An 18928-nucleotide genomic window follows, 5' to 3' on the forward strand; every position below is an offset into this window, starting at 1 on the left:
TATGGTACGCAGCACTCCTTCAGCACAGGAGCACTGTATGTGGGAACCAGGATGAAGTTTGGGGAGGAGTACTCATAGCTGTTATTAACAGAGATGTCGCAATTCCCTCTTATTCAGAGGCCCAAGGCCACCCAGTCTCCCTTCTTACTTCTCAATCTCAGAGTCCCTAACTGAGGTCTGATTGCATGTGACCCATGTGATTAACCATGGTCTCCTCCAGGAATCCTAATGTGCACACCAGCAGGTAACCTCGGTGTCCCAGACTACCTTGTCCCTGGATTAGCTTCCAAGTCCAATTTTTAGCCCCTCTCCCAGACTACAGATACGGCCCTTGCTCGCCCAACCTCCAGACCCTACTCTCACCTTATATCCAATTGCAAGGTTTCACTGCACTCCGGGGCTCCGCCCTCCCCATTCAGGCCCCGCCCTCAATCCACCTCCTGCCTCACCCTCACCCTCCCGCTATCTATCCTCTAAAGCCCTCTCTTCCTAGCCACCTCCAGGCCCCACCCCGTCCCATCTGCATCCACCATACCCTGTCCTTACCGAGATAGCTGTACTGTGAAGCCCCTGAGTCCTCAGCTGTCTGGTTTAGGAAGCGGCCACGACCACTCTGTGTGTCATAGAGCAGTGCACCACCAGACCAGTTAAAGGCTCCCACAGTGCCAAGCAACACCTGTCCCTGCAAAGGAACCAGAGAGCATCAAATGAGCGGCAGGGAAGGCGGGTGGGATCCAGGGGCCACTGAAGCAAGACTTGCTGGACAAAGAGGGCATTCAAAGGTCAGGAAGGAAGATGAGATGGCAAATACAGGTTTTCTGCTCTGTTTATGTGAGTCCGTTTAGTAGCCATAGCTCCAGAAGGCACTGTGGGACCCAGATAGTGAGCATTTTTAAAAGTATGATTGAGCACTGTAGTACTCATAAGCCCGCACTTCGTCGCCTGTGTCGTGTGAAGGTGCCTGTGGGTGGAAGAGGTCCCGATGGCATTGAGGTGACTTGGCTTCAGCTCTTGCCTGCACAGAGGTCCCAGTTAGTGGGTACTCCATCTGTGGTTCCATCCCTTCTTCCTTCTCAGCTTCCTTCTTCTGCCACACAAACTACATGTTCCCTGACACACCTCAGTGGGCTTGCCACCAAGGCCAAATCTCAGTGCTTAGAGCTAAGATAATGTCTGAATCCTTTAAAGCACACAAGGTAACCTCTTAGAATAGCTGGTCCAGATAGGGCAAGCTAGCAGATGGCTTCTCTGTTTCTAAAGTGGCTCCTCTAGAGACACTCCCACAGGGTAACCAGGAGCCAGGAGCCCCTCATTGCCTGGTGGATCCTGGCTGTGCTGAGCAAGCCACAAACCTTGTCCAGGATCTGGGCGCTGAAGCCAGTCTGTGCGAGCTGGTATTGAAGGGCATCTCCAACTGTGCCTGGAAGCCAAGGAATCTGGTGAGACACTGTGCCAAGGGGCAGGGTGAGGCATGTCTAGAAGGGGCCAGCCAGGCCAGGCACCCAAAGGGGTGAGTATCTGGTGGAATGGTGCACTGGGCTGAGAGCAGAGATCTGGGTTGTGCTTAAGCAAGAACTGGCTGGCTACATTCTCTTCCTGAACCTCAGTCTCCTCATCTGTAAGCTCCTGTTGGGACTATGTCCTGGTCTTCATTGCCTTTCTACCACCACTTCAGCAGAGTTTCATAGATTCAGGGAGGCGAGGAGGACTCGGGGTGCCGCTGTCATTTTAGAGATTAACAGCTGTGGCTCAGGGAGGTGCTCAGGATCAGGGAGAGTTGGTCGGGGGTGGGGTGTCCTGCTGAATGCTGAGGGGGGCTCTCACAAGATCCGTGGGAGCCCTCACCTTCCATGTGGATGATGCTTTGTGGCAGCTTGTTCAGCAGCCCATCCAGAGCCATGTAGTTGGTCACCTTGAAGGTGTGGGTCTCCTTGGGGTCGGATGCAATCAGCTTCAGTTCTCTATCAGTCTTAGCTTTCTCGAATGCATCGCCCACCTGTACGAAGAAGGCCTCAGTCAGTGAGAGATCCCTCACTATCTCCTTCCTTCTTCCTTCCTTCCCTGACTACTGTCCCTTCACCCCCAACAAAGCTCCACTTTTGTCGGTGTGTTCCTGACACACCTGGCTGTCCTTGGCTGCCCCATGCATGCCGACCCCTCTGCCTACAGAGCCTGGCGACCCTCCTGTGCACAAGGCCAGCTGTTCATGTTAGCTACCAGGACTCAGCTCAGTACTGCCTCCCCAGAAACCTTTGTACAGGCTTTCCCCATCCTGCTCAGCCAGTGAGCTACGCCCACCTCAGGCTGAGCCTTCTGTAGGACCCAATAAGGAGTGGGGCATGGAGGAACCAAGTGGCCAGGAGAAGAGGAGTGTCTATGAATAGAGAGGGTTTGGATATACAGATTCCAAAAGTCTCCTCTTGGGCTCCTCTCGAGCTATCTGGAGTCAGGGTTACCTCCCAGCTCTTGGCTCTTACCCCAATGGCAAAGCGCTCAACACCCTGCATCTTTGGGGAGTTGATGACAGTTGTAAGGTTGAGAGGGTCCCCAAATATGTCACCGTCAGTGAGCACCACCATGACCTTCGATGCTTTCTTTCTGGAGCCACGGCTTGGAGTGAAGATGTTGTCTCTTAACAGAGAAAGAATGAAAATAATCTTCAAAAGGAGTGTCTGGACTCTGGGCAAGTTTTTACTCATTGACCTGCTTGAATTGGAGAGTTAAGGAGCCCTCCAGGTGGGGAATAAAGGCACAGAAAAGGGTGGATTTGGACCTTACTTCACTCAGCAAGGCATAAGCCACAGGGATGCACTTACTCCTCACCTGCTCCCCACAGTAAGAGCACTGTGTCTGCCCCTTTTCTGTGTATACAGTGTGGAATTCTAAGTTAAAAGAGCAGGCAATACTTACTTTTTACTTTATGATCATTTCACTTCTGTAAAGATTTATGCTTTCCATTTTTTTGTTTGTTTGTTTGCTTTTGTATTTTATTTTTTGTTTTGTTTTGGTTTGGTGTGGTTTTTTGAGACAGGGTTTTTTTTACGTAACCCTGGATATCCTGGAACTAGCTGTGAAGATCAGACTAGCCTCAAACTCACTTTTGGGGTTTTGAGGCACAATTGTCCGGCCTCCTGAGAGCTGGCATTATAGACATGTGTCTCCAATGCCTGGTTCCTATGGTACTTTTGCACCAGGCATTATCATACATATTGTATATTTTAGTTGTTTAATCCTCACAAAGTCTTAAGAAGCAAAGATTTGAGTTATGACATCACTTCCTGGCATCCTAACTACCTCCCCCACAGTTCACCCAGCCACTCCTCCAGACACTATGCCACAGAGCCCCACTCACAGGACATGCTGCATGGCTGAGGCAGTCTTAGTGACATTCTTCACTTGAACGATGCTCTGAACTCTGGCAAGGGAGGCCATAACATCCCGGCTGTCTCGAAGATCAAACTCAGTCTGGATCACATTCCCATACTGCACCAGGGCAAAGGTACACTGGAGAGCAGAGTGAGGTAGAGGGGATCATCAGATTATACTATAGATACCTCTGCCCCCGAAAGGGCCTCTCTTGGAAACGCTAGAAGAATCCACTCATCTACTCTGTTGACCCTGGACAGAAGGAGATGCTAATGCAAAGGAAATCTCTAGACAGGCACAGGTGGAGGAGAGTGATTCCTCCCTGGATCCGCATCCCCATGACGACCCCTCTCTGTTTTGCCTATTAAGATCTGCTATGTGGCTTTCTCTGATCAGTGGGAAACTAGCAAATTCATGTACTGGGGTATTGGTGCATTAAAAGGTTGGGCTGGCCTTCTGGAGATTCAGGAGTAGGGCCATCTCAAGACACTCCTCCCCAGTCAAGCAAGCAGATGCCTATGACAGCATGGTAGCTCCAGGCAAAACTGACAGAGAGTCACCCAGCTGAGTTCAGCTCAGACACCCAAAGAGCTATGAGCACGTGAAGGGCGGGTGTTCTGAGGCTGTTACATAGTCATAGATGAGTGGCAGGCAATGAGAGCTCAGGCCTCAAGGAAGCCCACCTCAAAGCTCTTCTCATAGACGTTCCTCATCATGTTGGAGATGAAATCTTTGGCCCTCTGGAAGTCTTCAGGCTCAATGCTTCCCGAGCCATCCAGAACAATAGCAATCTCTGTGCCTGGTAAAGACAGAGGAGCAGGTCGGGAATGGGCGCAGTTAGGAGCAGGAGGGAGGGCAGCATGTTCTGCCTGGTAAGGGACCACCCACCTACACACAAATACACAAAACATTCTGTCCCTATGGTTCAGGTCAGGGAAGAAGCCGGGAAAGCTCCTAAACATGGGAGCTCTTACCTTACGGGCAAAGAGAGATCTAGGCCCTGTTTCTGCCTACTATGGGACTCACTCCCATTTTGGAGGGCGGGGGTACTCAGTTTCCCCACTTCTAAGATGAGCAGGGCCAGGGAGAAGGCTTAGCTGGTGAAGGAACTTGCTGCCAAGCCTGATGACCTGAGTATGAAAACCCTGAAACTTCCATAGTACAGGGAGAGAACCGGCTCCTGAAAGTTGCCCTCCAACCCCCATATGTGTGCTGTGATACATACAGATGCATGTTTGGTGCATGAGCACACCCATACCCATGCACAGTGGACAGACATGCAAACAAAATAAATGTAAAAAAAAATGAGGAGATAGGGCCAGGATTCGCCGTACCTATAGGACCCAGTCACCATCCCCACCTTCAGGACCTAGCCACTGTTGCCCCTTCTTCTAAATCCAAACACACCTTGATCCCAGAGGCCATTAGCCTGGGGGTTCACTATGGAGGCACCTGATCTGCCCCTTCTCACCAGCTTCCTCTTCATCCTCTTCATCCTCTTCTTCCTCCTCAGCCCCCCGGGGTCTTCTGGCTGGCTTCTTATCCTCCCCTGGGCTGCCTCCTTTGCCTCTGTAGTAGCCACCAAGTTCCACATGGAGGCCTGGATCTAGGAGTCTTTCTTTAAGAAACATACAGAGAAGACGCAGAGGCAGATAAAACCTCCACGCACCACACACACACACACACACACACACACACACACACACACACACACAGGCATCCTTAGCTCTGCCCTGACAAGGACCCTGAGCTTGCTTGTCCCATTTTGGGCCTTAGTGAGCTGTGTTTCTTCCTGGATTCTTTATGACTGCCAAGGCCAGAGACTCTCCAATCCTTACCAAGGTCAGAGAAGTAGGCTTGGGCCTGGAAGTCCAAGCTGGGGCTCAGTAGGCTGCAGGCACCTGTGAGCTCAGAGTTAAGGCTGCTGGGCTGCCGGGCCTGAACCTGAATGCATACCTGGGGAGAGGCATAAAGAAGAATCAGGCAGGCTGAGTCAGCCCCATATTCCCTAGTCACAGCCACTGTCATCCCCATTCCAGAGTGCAGTGACTGAACTAGATAGAGGCAGAGAGGAATAGTGGCCTCCCTCCTCAGGGTCAGAAGTCACTTGCTAGGGTCAAAAATGTAGTCAGTGGCCTCTGCGTCAGACTTGGCATCTGTGTAGATAGATGGTCAGACCACAGACAGATGGCAGCATAACAACAGGACTGGCAACACCATCATCACCTACAGGGGCCAACACCAGCCTCCCCAAGGCCCTTTGTCCTCCTGCCTATGTACTCACCAAAACACCATGGTGGTTCCGGACCACTGTCACTCCCTTGTAACTGCCCTTTGGCATATAGATGTTCTCTGAAACAGTTAAGGCAAGGATGGATGCAGGGATTCTGGGAGGTCAGGCAAGCATCAGGCACGGGGCTGCTTCTGTCGGCAACCTCTAGACACTGGGGTTGGGGGCTCCGCAGACCAGAGTAGCTTGGGCATGCCAGGATGCAGTCCCTTTCCAGCCTCATCTACCATCTCAACAAAGACCCTGGTGCCCAGCCTTGATATCAGGGATGGAGAGTCAGAAATGCCTGCCACCTGGGGCTTCTCAAGGGGCTCTTGGCGGCAGTAGGCTGCAGGTAGGCTGGGGCTGGCTGCTGGACCCAGACCTGAATGCATATATGGGGAGAGGGGACCAGGAAGACTCCCAAAGTCGGCCTCAAATCTCAGCACATATGCATGCCCACCCACATGTGGACACACACAGAGACACATAAAAATGTGAATATATCACTTAACAGAGGCACATGGCAAGCAGTCAGTGAGGGTTGGTGCCAGATCTGTCATTGGCACTGTATCAGGAGAGGCAGGTGGGCTGTGAGAGGGTGGCATGGGCTTGGGCACTGGGGAGAGAAGCTCACTGTGGGGCTGGAGGGCAGGGGTGATAGGGCTACATCAGGCAGAGCTGTAATTTGGAATGGTTTGGGTTGAGGTGTATGAGATTCGTAGGAAGGTACCCTGAGGAGGTGGAGTTGGCTTACCTACTGGGTGGCAAGCAATTTCATCTGAAATGGTGGATATGGCACATCGATACAGGGGTGCCGAAGTCCTCTTGGTGCTTCGCCTGGTGACCAGGAGGCTGGGTGGGAGGGCAGACAGCAAAGACAGGCTGGCTGAGGGCTCCTTTCCCCTCCCCGCCTGCCTAGGTCCTGTCTTTCTATTCCTGAGAAGGAGGCCCAGACCTGAGAAAGGCAGACAGCTCTCTAACCCAGGCCTCTAGACTCAGCCTTACTGAGAAGGTGCTTACTCAACCTCTACATCTACAGGGCTCCAGGCAGGAAAACAGTTAATGTAACCCTGACGGCCTGTAATCCATCTCCCTGTAACCTGTCTGCCTGTAACCCCTGTCTACCTGGAACCCCTGTCTGCCTGGAACCCCTGTCTGCCTGGAACTCCTGTCTGCCTGGAACCCCTGTCTGCCTGCCTGTCTGGTGGTTAGAAAAGACTGTTGTTCTGTGGCATGGAATGGGCAAACCAGGAAGTCACCAGTCAGACTGCTGCTCCCTGGAGGGGCAAAGCTGGCTATAACATTTGACCCATCTAGCCTTAGCATTTCCTGACTAAAAACTAGCATTTTGGGGACTTCATGAAAACAGCCTGAGCAGATGTCAATCCAGCTGGAAAACTCTTGTCCCCCAACCCAAGTCCAAGAAGATGGGAGAGGTGTCCACATCGCTTGGTGGGGCCTAGGGCTTAACTTGTCGGGGACAGAGGGTGAGTGAGCACCTCTAGCTGGGGTTGGAAGGACAGTGGTGTGGAAGGGGGTCTGAAGATTGCCTTGGTAACAGTGAGCCAAGTCCAAGAACTTCGTGGTGGTGGCAGGAAGCTATAGAGGGCTTTGTGAAGCGGAAGCACATAATTGCCTGTGCATTTGAAAGGTCACGATGTGGCTGTGGCGGGCTGGAGAACAAGTTAGCAGAGGAGGGGCAGACTGGGGTGCTGTCTCTACTTCCTCAGCTCTTAACCATACCACTCTGTGTAACTATGGCTGCCTTGAAACTTGCTCTGTAGACTAGACTGGTCTCAAACACAGAGATCCTCTTGCCTCTGCATTCTGAGTAGGATTAAAGTGCTGTGACTACCACACCCAGCTTAGAATAAGGACCAGGCATCTTTCTTTTTCCTTTTAGGTGGTGCTGAAGATGGAACCCACAGCCTTTTGCATGCCTGGCAAGAGCCCTGGCCCACTCCCCGACCCTTGTCTCTTTTTTTAACCCCTCAGTACAGCCCATAGCCCAGGCAGGATCTGACCCCATTTCTCCTTCTCCAACCCACCCTGCTCCCCCAGAGAAAGATCTGCAGGAGTGTGATGCAGTCTTTAATAAACTTTGGGTTCTGTTCCTTTCCTTGCCTCCAGTTCTCTGGCTGTCTGTCGTTTCCACCTGAAACCCTGGCCTCTCCCTCCCTAAAACTGGTTCGTTCCCATCCCTGTGCCCTGCTTAACCCACTCATTGCTTTCTCTAAAGCCCCCTCACACCCTAGCAACCCTGCTTCTCATGACTTTCTGCTCAGAACTTGTCACCACCAGAGAGTAGCTTGCCTCCTTAATTACCTACTTAGCCATCTGTCTCCTCCACTAAGTGAGTTTCCCAACAGTCGTTTCTACTTTGTCCATCACGCAATTCCCAAGGCCTAGAGTACTGCCTCACACAGTGTAAAGGGGCTCAGTAAACATTTGTGAGTGACTTACATGACAGCACCTGGAGGGATGGTGGGGGAGGGGGTGTTGAACAGAGGAGTAGAAGATCAAGGTGTGCCTGAGTCCCTAAATCAGGTCACTGCTTAATAACTCTCCCTCTCTCCCCGGGCTGTCTTGGTCCCTAGCCCAGCACCTTTCCTGCTGCTCCCAATGGTCGGTGCACCTGCAACTGTGTTCCCTCCCAGACCACCTGGAAGAGCATGGCTCTCCCCCACCTTCAGCCCTTTCCCCTTGCTGTTCCCTCCACCTCTGGTGCCTTTCACTCCTTCTCCTGCAGAACAACCTTCCCAGGTACCAGCTCCACAGGAACCTTCCAAAAGGAAGATATAATCCAACCCCCTCCAAGCCCTTAACTCCCTAACTCCCAGATTCCTACTCCCCTCCCCAGCCTTTGTTCCCACCTTGGCTACCAGGTGGAGCCATGCAAGCGGTACACCACACATCCCCAAGGTGGCCTGCCATATTCCAAATGTGCAATCCTGTGGCCTGAGGCCCAGTCTGTGCTGTGCCCATTCCTTTGGTGCTGGTGGCCTCCAGGTTTGCTGACTCAGTGATTAGCAAACCAGCTAAACACAGACTGACCAGCTATGACAGAGGACCGGCCACATGCTGACAGCCCCAGGTTCCCTATTCCACTCTGGTCTGGGTGCAGCCCCAGGACATCTCATCCATCTCATGCCTTCTCTCAGCTCTAATGGTCCATCTTCCCAGAGTCACCCCCAAATCCTCTGGGGGAAAGACCTCCTGTAGCAGTCACAGCCTAGGATGCTGGCAGTCTTATCTGCCATGCTTTAGAAAGTATGAGAGAGTTAAGAGGGACTTGTTACCCTCCCTGTGGGGATAGATGGGAGTGGATAGCAGCCTGATCCTCTCTCTAGGGCAAGCTGGGCCAGTCAGTTGGCTCATTTCCTGCCCCCTGCAGCAGGCCCAGAGGCCCAGAAACCCAGAACCATCTCCTCCACCACATCCTCCTGCTGACATTGCAAACCCCCTCAAACCTCCTGTGCCTTAGCAGGTATTCAGAGAAGTGTTCCCAATCTCTCCATAGCTCCCAGCACTCTAGGCATCAAGGGCTTTAAATGCAAATACTCTCTCCCCATCTACCTTGGCCCTTTCAACCTCTAAGGGAGGGGGAATTAAGTCTGTGAGCCTAGGGCTGGTAAGGGACCCACTGGGGTAGCGGTGAAAGGTGGTGGTGGAAGGGTAGAAAGGGAAGGAGAAGGTAGAAGGTGGAGACGGTCACAGATGACTAGAAATCATTACGTAGCCCACAGTTTGGAAAATAAAATGCAAACTCAACCTCCCTTAATAGGCCTGATCAAATAGATGCACCTGTCTATGGAGTAGAAGCGCCAGGGAAAATGCCCACATGCTCACCCTCGGCCCTGCTCCCACCATGCAAAACGGCAGCCTCAGACAGCACTACTAGTGGGGGTTGAAGGATCTAGTGCTGTTTGAGGGGTGCTGGATGGAGTCGTTCAGTCTGTCTCATTTGTATCAACTTAAAAACCAGGCAGAACTAACTTACACAGTTTGTGGGGAGGGGTAACTGCTGGTACAGAACACAGGGCTCCCCCAGACTTTCCTGACGCTCTTGGTTTTGTCCTTGTTCTTTTCGTTTTTTTAGACATGGTCTCTTTGTATAGCCCTGGCTGTCCTGGTACTCACTATATAGACCAGGCTGGCCTCAAACTCACAGAGACGCCCTGCCTCTGCCTACAGGGTGCTGGAATTAAAGGCGTGTGCTGCCATACCTGGCCGCCCTGGTGTTTTGGGGTTTTTTTTTTTTTGTTTGTTTGTTTGTTTGTTTTCTGTTTTTTAGTTTAGTTTTTTTAAAAACATTTTTTATTAATTTATTTTTTTACATTCCAATCCCAGTTCCCCCTCCCTCTTCTCCTCCCACTCCGCCACCCCTCCCCCTCCCATCTGCTCCCCAGAGAGGATAAGGCCTCCCCTAGGAAGTCTACTAAGTCTGTCCCATCATCTTTGAGGCAGGACCAAAAAGAACCCTGTCCCCCACCCCTGTATCTAGCTGGACAAGGTATCTCTCCATATAGAATGGGCTCCACTAAGTCAGTTTGTGCATTAGTGTTAGATCTTGGATGTACTACCAGTGGCCTCATATACTGTCCCAGTCACACCACTGTCACCTGTATTAAGGGAGTCTAGTTTGGTCTTATGCAGGTTCCCCATTTGTCAGACCTGAGTCAGTGATCTCTCACTAGCTCAGGTCAGTTCATTCTGTGGGTTTCCCACCAGGTTTTGACTCCTTTTTCATATTATCACTCCTCCCTCACTTTGATCATACTCCAGGAGCTTGGGCCAATGTTTAGTTGTGGATTTCTGCATCTGCTTCCATCTGTTTCTGGAAGAGGGTTCTAGCTTCTCCGGAATTGTGGATTGTAGGCTTTATGTAGCTCACTTATGAGTGAGCACATACTATATTTGTCTTTCTAATTTTGGGTTACCTCACTCAGGATGTTTTTGTTTTTTGTTTTTTTTTTCCTAGTTCTATTCATTTGCCTGCAAATTTTAGGATGCCATTGTTTCTTACTGCTAAGAAGTACTCCATTGTGTAAATGTTCCACATTTTCTTTATCCATTCTCTAGGTGAGAGGCATCTAGGTTGTTTTCAAGATCTGGATATTACAAATAACATTGCTATGAACATAGCTGGGCAAATGTCCTTGTGGTGTGAGTGTACCTCCTTTGGGTATATGCCCAACAGTGGTATTGCAGGGTCTTGAGGTAGGTTGATCTCTAATTTTCTGAGAAATCACCATACTGATTTCCACAGTGACTGTACAAGTTTGCACTCCCACCAGCAATGGAGGAGTGTTCATCCCCCTTTGTCCACATCCTCTCCAGCATATGTTGCCATCGGTGTTTTGCCCTGGTGTTTTTGCTCAGATATTGTTTACACAGATAACTTGTTTTATGAACATACATTGAGCCGTACATTTATGATGTGTGAGCTTTTATATGATTTATGTCAATACAAAATTTTGTTTTTTGAGACAGAATCTCACCATGCAATTCCAGCTGGCCTAGAACTTGCTATGTAGACCAGGCTGGCCTTGAACTCACAGAGATCTGCAAATGCTAAGATTAAAGGCATATACCACTACACCTGGCCCAAACATCATCTTTCAATTCATCTTCCTTGAACGGCCCAGACCCTCACCCATCTCCCTGCTTTGGCAGCCATGTCAGGCTACAAAAAAGACTCAGCAAGATGTAGCCCCTTGACTCACCAGAATGTGCTGAGCTCCCACCCTGACCTCCCCCCCTTGCCCTAATTACTGGGAAGAAACTACCAGATACCCTCCATGTGGTAAGGGACCAATCAGAAGTTTGCTGGCAAGCTTTGGATGTGCTTTACTGATAATAGTGGAATGCAGTAGGTAGCAACAGTCCTCGGATGGCCTCCAGGCACAGCAACCCTTTCTGCAGCTGCAGCTGACCAATCAACTCAGGACAGGTTCCCCCAGCCCAGGAACTTGTCCTGAGACTGTTACTATGCAACTAGAAGACCCCCGAGACACCCCCTTTGCTCTACCCCCAATATATGCCCTGCCCCACTGCAGCTTGGGGTCCCTCCTACTCCACCTGCCGTGTCAGACTGCTGACCCAAGTTAACCAGGAAATAAAAAGACTCTGCTTTTGCATCAGATCTGATCTCTTGGTGGTTTGGGGGGTCCAGACTTTGGGCACAACGTCCCCAAAGCCAAAATCTTTTGACAACATTCTCACTGTTCCTGCCTCAAACTCTTCCAGCTCTTCTAGACCCTCCATGTGATAATGATGAGGTACACCCCACCTCTCCCATCCTATTCTTCACGGCTCTCAGTACAGCCATGGGCATTTCCTTAGCCACCGCTCTTGCTCAGCATAGCCTCCAGGGTTTTAGCCAAGCTCTTCTCTCTGCCTGGACTCTTTTCTCTCCACCCTTATCATGATAACTTTGATTGACCCCAAGTCCTGGCACAGACACCAAAGATAGCCCTTTTTCAGGGTCCTGGAAGCACAAGAAGCCCCCACCATAACTGTTAGTGTTATTATCACTGTGAGAGCTGTTTGCGTCCCTCATGAGCCCAGCAGCTGGTCAAGGACAGGAGCCACATCTCACTCTCTTTTGGGGAGATGTGGGAGACAGGGTCTCATTATGCCGCCCTAGATAACTTGGAACTCACTATGTATACCAGGCTAGCCTCAAACTCACAGAGCTCAGCCTGCCTCTGCTTGAGTGCTGGGATTCAAGGTCTGGGCACCACCCAGGCTCTCTCTCGGTTTTAGTCCACAAATTTTGTCTAGCACTGAATAGATGCTGTATAAATATTTGTTGACTAAATGAAATGAACTTGCCCTTATGTCTACTGATGAACTCCACTCCACCAATGAAGATCTTGTGACTTACAAGCCTTTCGTGCCAATAGGGACCAGATATTTTGGACTTTAATATTGATATTTCAGTTAAGAGTGTGTGGCTAAGCCAGATAGTGGTGTATGCCTTTAATCCCAGCACTTGGGAGATAGAGACAGGTGGATCTCTGTGAGTTGGAGGCCAGCCTGGTCTACAGAGCTACACAGAAAAACCCTGTCTCATTAAAAAAAAAAAAAAAATCTGTGTGGCTATAAGCAACAGAAGAAATCTATCACCAACAATATAAACAACAATAAAATAACAATATTAAGTCCTTTCACTAGCAATGAGAAACTCGGGGTTGACAAAGGGGTCTGAGCCTGCTTTGTAGGTGTGGCCAGGGTCCGCTTCCAAGGCTTAGGCCACAACTGTTGCACTAGCTGCTAATCCCCATGCACTCTCCACAAGGCAGAGCAGCTCTGCTAAGGCAGGAGTCTGGCTCTGCTCAAAGCCTGCTACAACCCTGGGCTCACTTTCACAGGCAGGCAGGTATAAAGAAAACTCCCAGAGAGCCTGCCTAGCACATGTGAGACCCTGGGTTTAATTCCCAGCACCACCCCTCCAAATTATTATTATTATTATTATTATTATTATTATTATTATTATGTTTTTCGAGACAGGGTTTCTCTGTAGATTTGGAGACTGTCCTGGAACTCTCTATGAAGACCATGCTGGCCTCAAACTCACAGAGATCTACCTGACTCTGTTTCCCAAGTGCTGGGATTAAAGGCATGCGCTACCACTGACCGGCACCAAGTTATTTTTTAAAAAATGTATTATTATTGACTTGTTTATTTGTGTGGTGGTGGTGACAGTGGTATGTGTTTGATGTGTCTGTGTCTGTGTGTTTATGAGTGTGTCTGGGTATGTGTGTGTGTGTGTGTGTGTGTGTCTGTGTGTGTGTGTGCTGTGTGAGTCACCTCAGAAACCAGAAAAAAGTATTGGTTCCCCTAGGAGCTGAAGTTACAGGTGGTTGTGAGTCCTCTGATATGGGTGCTGGGAATTGAACTCCAATCCTCTGGAAGAGAATTAAACACTCTAAGAATTGACCTCCCTCTCCCCAAACCCAAGTTCTTTCCCCAGGACCCACATGAGGACAGAGAGAACAGACTCTTGCAAGCTGTCCTTTGCCCTCCACACACGTGGTGGCACATGCTCTCCCACAAAATAAAATACATAAATAAAATATAATTAAAAAGATAAACCCTTAATTACTGAGAAGAAACAAAGCAGCTGAGGTGGACTGTGGAGGCTGGGCTTGAGCCTGGCTCTGTGGTAGAGCACGCACAGAAACAAGCCCTACTACCTTCATGGGGGGAAAATGGTAGCGGGCTGGGCAATGATGGCACACAACTATCCCACACTAGGAAGGAAGACTCAGCAGGATCTCTGTGAGTTTGAAGCTAGCCTGGTCTACATAGAAAAACTGTGTCTCAAAGCAAACCAGAACAAAATGGTAGAAGTCAACCAAGCTGGTACAGGCCTGTAACCCCAGAACTGTAGAGTTAGAGGCAGTAGAATCAGAAGTTTGAGGTTAGCCTGAGCTATGTGAGACCTTATCTAAATCTCTCCTCCCCCAAAAAAGGGAGTGGAAGGGGTAGGACGGAAGGGTGCTTGATTAGATTAAATTAAAAGACACAATATACAACCCAAGAACCATAACTGGATCCTGACTATGAAGCAATATTCCTTATAGGACACATTACGTATTGGTGGAAAGTGTTTGCTTAGCATGCAAGAGGTTCTGGGTTCAAGACCCAGAACATGAAAAAAAGAATAACATAAATAAATGCAAAGAACCTACGTTAAACCAACTCAACTATAAAAGCTGCTCTAGTAACAACAGGAAATTGAAACGAGCCACAGGTAGGACTTGACACACAGTTTCTCCTCCTCTAACTAGATCTGCCCCTGCCTTAGTGCTCTGCATGAGCCCTATCTGGAGAAGACATATTTGACCTGCTATGGCACTGACCAACATGGAGGTTACCTGAACCAAAAGGGACTGGGGTGTGGTGGTGGGGACATTGTCTGCTTTGCTCACTGCTCTACTCCCAGGGCCTGGCATACAGTAGGTGCTCCATTGGTATTTGGAGTGAATGATAACCTACCTTCTCACCTCGCATTTGCAGGCTGAACAGGCTAGTTTCACTGATTTGACCTGCTTTTGATTTCATGCAATCACACCTTATTTACTTTTTCTGGTCTTTCATGGTAAAAGCACAGCCACTGTCAATGTCAAGGCTAGAAGCAAAGCTCAGTAGTAGTGGCTTAGTATTGCAGAAGCCTTGCATTCAGTTTTCAGCATCACACACACACCAACACAACACACACACCAACACATCAACTGTGTGCCTGGAGCAGGGGTCCTGGGGTAGAGTGTGTGCTTAGAATGTGTAAAATCCTGTGCTTAATCACAAGCACCACATTTGTTTTTTCTTTTGCATGGGCCTGTGTGTCTCTCTAGAGCTGGTACCTGGGATGTAACTGCTGAGCCAAAGGCCGTTGTGCATCCTCGGCCCACCAGACGACCACACTGTTCTCCAAGGCAGCAATGCCATACACTCCCACACATTCCTGTTCCACCACATCCTCACCAGATCTGACAGTTCTTGCCAGGGATTGAACCAGGTGATATTTTCAAGATACGAGGCAATGTTTGTCATAGCTCAATTTGGACAGAACCCATGTAAAGAAAGCCCTTTGTGTCCATTTTCTCAAACAGTTCTACAGCAACCCTATGAATTCTGGAAATCACCAGTCAGAGGGGAGAAACTGAGGCTTGGGGCTCAGCACCTCACTGAACCTGCTCAGGGGATAAAGTGAGGTGCCTCTGAGCCATGACCCCCAGAACGATGAACTCTTAACCTCTTTGGCTGACACTCAGGGTTTCCATTTCTCCTTCAATTATTTATCTACTCATTGTCACCCTCCAACTTTCCTATGTTGAGCACATGTAACTTTTATAAATCAGACAGGAGCCCCAGTGAACATCATTTTAAAGTGTTATTTAAGGTCCCCTCCCCTAACCAGCGTAGGGGAAACAGAAGGAGAAGAAGACAGGGGCTCTGTGTCTGGCAGGTTCGCCTGGGGATCACAGCCCCCACCTTTCTTTCTTTCTCTGGCTGTGTGTCATTCACAAAGGGAAAGCTGTGCTGCCCAGGCTATGGGGTGGGATATTACAGCCTTCTCTGGGGTGTACCTTGGGCATCTTGGGGGCATGCTTCCACACTCACCAGGTCTGGTTGGTGCTGGGGTCTTGATGCAGAAAGGAACTGAGCACAGAAGGTGCACCCGGTTTAAGTGCTGTGACCCAGGACCAGGCCACATCCACATTGAAGGCTCCCAGTGACATCAGGCCTGTGAACCAAAGAGAAACATCCGATAAAGAGGCACACTGTTTGGCTGTAGCTGTGTGTGTGGCTGCAATCAGTCCATCAGATCCTTTGGTATCAGCATCACCCTCCACCAGAGCCTCTTGCCTGGGAGAGGGAATGGCTGCTGGTCCCCATCCTAAACCAAGCTGCTCCAGTCTCAGGGAAGACATCTCTGAGGAAGGAACACTACCCCACCTGCTTCCTTATGCTTCTTGCTTTGTGATTTCCACACCAGTCACATGGCTCCTACTGTGACCTGCACCAAACTTAACAGACATCCAGAGTCCCCAGAGAAGGCCTACGCCCCTTCAAGTGACCCAAGAGAAAGCACAGAAGGTTTAACAGAGTGGATGAGGGAGAGTGGATGAGGTAACTGTTTTTGTATGGTGGAACACCACCTATCGGGAGTAAAATGGAAGGTACAGCAACACAAGAGGGTGGACCTCAGCTCAGCATTCATGCTCAGTAAAGGAAAGTTCTTTTAAGGGCCTTAAAAGAACTCCAGACAGCTCAGCATGGTGTCCCACACCTCTCATCCCAGCAGGGGGCAGAGGCAAGAGGATTGCTATGTACTATGTAGTTTAAGGTCAGCCTGCTCCACATAGTGAGGCCTTGTCTAAAACAACAGAGGCCAGGAGTGGTGGTGCACACTTTCCATCCCAGCATTCGAGAGGAAGAGGCAAATGGGTCTCGGAGTTCGAGACTAACCAGTTCCGGGAAGAGCCAGGGCTACACAGAAAATCTGTCTCAAACCACCTGCTGAAAAGAAATATATATATATATATATAAATAAACTTTGAACTTTATGTATGATGAAATGTTTAAGCATACATAAGAACCCAAGGTCTCTCTTATACATGCTAAGATGGGTAGATACATATGAAGAATAAAATAGAAAAATATTCAGAACTGCCTAATTTCACAATTCTTCAATATGTATGACACTTTTCATGAAAATTTGTGGAGGCATACCAGGCATGGTGGCCCACACCTTTAATCCCAGCACTCGGGAGACAGACAGCTGGATCTCTACGAGTTTGAGACCAGACTGGTCTGCAGAGTGAGTTCTTAGACAGCCAGAACTGTATATTGAGACCCTGTCTCAAAAGATCAAAAAAAAAAAAGCTGGGTGGTGGTGGCGCATGCCTTTGATCTCAGCACTCAGGAGGCAGAGGCAGGAGGATCTCTGTGAGTTCGAGACCAGCCTGGTTCCAGGACATTCGAAACCCTGTCTCGAAAAAACAAAAAACAAAACAAAACAAAACAAAAGACCACAAATAAAATAATGGAACAAATTGATATTGACTCATTGCCCCCAACAAACCATCCTAATTCATACTCCAATAACAGGACACATTTATTTTCTGGTGTTTTCTGCTTTGTTTGAAAAACATATCTCACTACCCTGTTCCAAAATCAGGGATAAATATCAATGGCAGAGTGTCTGTCTAGTGTGTGTAAGGCCCTGAACTTAATTTCCAGCACCACAAAAGTAAAATTAAATAAAGCATTTATCTTTTGTCAAATAACATATCTTGCTATCAGGAAAAAATTGTCTGTGTATCTTGGATTTGATAGAATATAATACAATATTTATGTTAAAATTAATGGGGGAATAATTTTCCAATTAATAAATTTTTATTTTCTAGTAGAGATTTTTAAGAGTGAATCAAAAATAGTAATATAATATAATCTACAAGGTTAGGTTTATAAACTATGTTCTCTTACATACAAGGAAGGGGAAGATGTATACGTACGTAACCCGATTTTTCTTCAGTAGGAAGATACAGTGGTATTTAATATGCATGACTCCAATAATATCCCCTCAAAATCTAAAAGGCTGGAACCAGGCAGTGGTGGTGCACACCTGTAGTCCCCAACACTCAGGAGGCAGAGGCAGGCAGATCTCTGTGAGTTCAAGGCCAGTAGGATCTACAGAGTGAGTTCCAGGACAGGCTCCAAACCTGTCTTAAAACCCTGTCTTGAAAAAAAAACAAAAATAAACAAACAAACAAAACCCTGACTGGATTTAAAACATTACAGATGTTACAACCAAAGGAGACTTCAACACTTTAACAAACTTTCATGTCAGCTATAAAACAGACAACAACAGAGTATCAAGGACACAATCTGACCAACTGACAAGATGACCTAATCAACAAACAGAACACATTCCTAACAATGGTAAAACAGTTATTTTTTCCAAACAAATGGAAAGATTTGGCAAAATTGACCAATATGGTGAATCACACATCTGTCCTCTACTGACAGATGAAGACCACTCAGAATATGTTCTGTGACCATAATAGAATTAAAATCAGTAACAAGAAGAAAACTAGAGAAACTGTGTTTCTTAGAAGTTAGAAACAAGCCAGGTAATGGTGGTACACACCTTTAATCCCAGTGCTTGGGAGGCAGAGGAAGATAGATCTCTGTGAGTTCCAGACTAGCCTGGTCTACAAAAGCTAGTTACAGGACAGGTCCCAAAGGTACACAAGAGAAACCCTGTCTCAAAAAAAAAGAACTTAAAGAACTTAGTAACAGTATACTTCTTTTTTTTTTCTTTACAATTTTCTCTTTTTACTTTTGCAGCCACAAATTAAGTTTTTAATATATAAATATTTTATACAAATGGATTAATAAAACTAAAATATTGGAGGTTGGAGAGATGCCTCAGCAATTAAGAGCATTTACTGCTTTTACAGAGGACCAAGGCTCAGTTTCCAACTCCCACATGGCAGCTAACAAGTGATCTATAACTCTAGTTCTATGGGATCTGATATCCTCCTCTGACTTGTGTGGGCACCAGACACACGTGTGTGGCACATACATACATGCAGACAAAACACTCATACACATAAAATAAGTCCAAAAAAACCCCTCAAAATTAAAATATTAAGTAAGAACAGCCAAAGCTAATAAACATGCAATTAACATAAAACCAAATTATCTAGTATTAAAAATATTTGATTTTAATCACATATTTCCATCTACCAACAAAAATATTACATTTTGCAC

At 48.1% G+C, this 18928-nt stretch overlaps 1 protein-coding gene across 1 annotated transcript in view; it reads right to left on the reverse strand.

Annotated features, from left to right (window-relative positions):
- Itgae (integrin subunit alpha E) overlaps window positions 1–18928 on the reverse strand; it is a 57573-nt gene that overhangs the window by 29315 nt on the left and 9330 nt on the right. The window contains exons 2-12 of the mRNA XM_051180060.1: window positions 15770–15893; window positions 6393–6490; window positions 5651–5718; window positions 5205–5322; window positions 4838–4984; window positions 4050–4165; window positions 3353–3504; window positions 2478–2631; window positions 1846–1996; window positions 1353–1420; window positions 547–682 (exon numbers count right to left, since the gene is read on the reverse strand). Of these exons, the coding sequence (XP_051036017.1) occupies window positions 547–682; window positions 1353–1420; window positions 1846–1996; window positions 2478–2631; window positions 3353–3504; window positions 4050–4165; window positions 4838–4984; window positions 5205–5322; window positions 5651–5718; window positions 6393–6490; window positions 15770–15893 (1332 nt within the window). The remainder of the gene's footprint in view (window positions 1–546; window positions 683–1352; window positions 1421–1845; window positions 1997–2477; window positions 2632–3352; window positions 3505–4049; window positions 4166–4837; window positions 4985–5204; window positions 5323–5650; window positions 5719–6392; window positions 6491–15769; window positions 15894–18928) is intronic.

This window comes from Phodopus roborovskii, unplaced genomic scaffold, assembly GCF_943737965.1.
Source record: "Phodopus roborovskii unplaced genomic scaffold, PHOROB, whole genome shotgun sequence".
Lineage (NCBI taxonomy): Eukaryota > Metazoa > Chordata > Mammalia > Rodentia > Cricetidae > Phodopus > Phodopus roborovskii.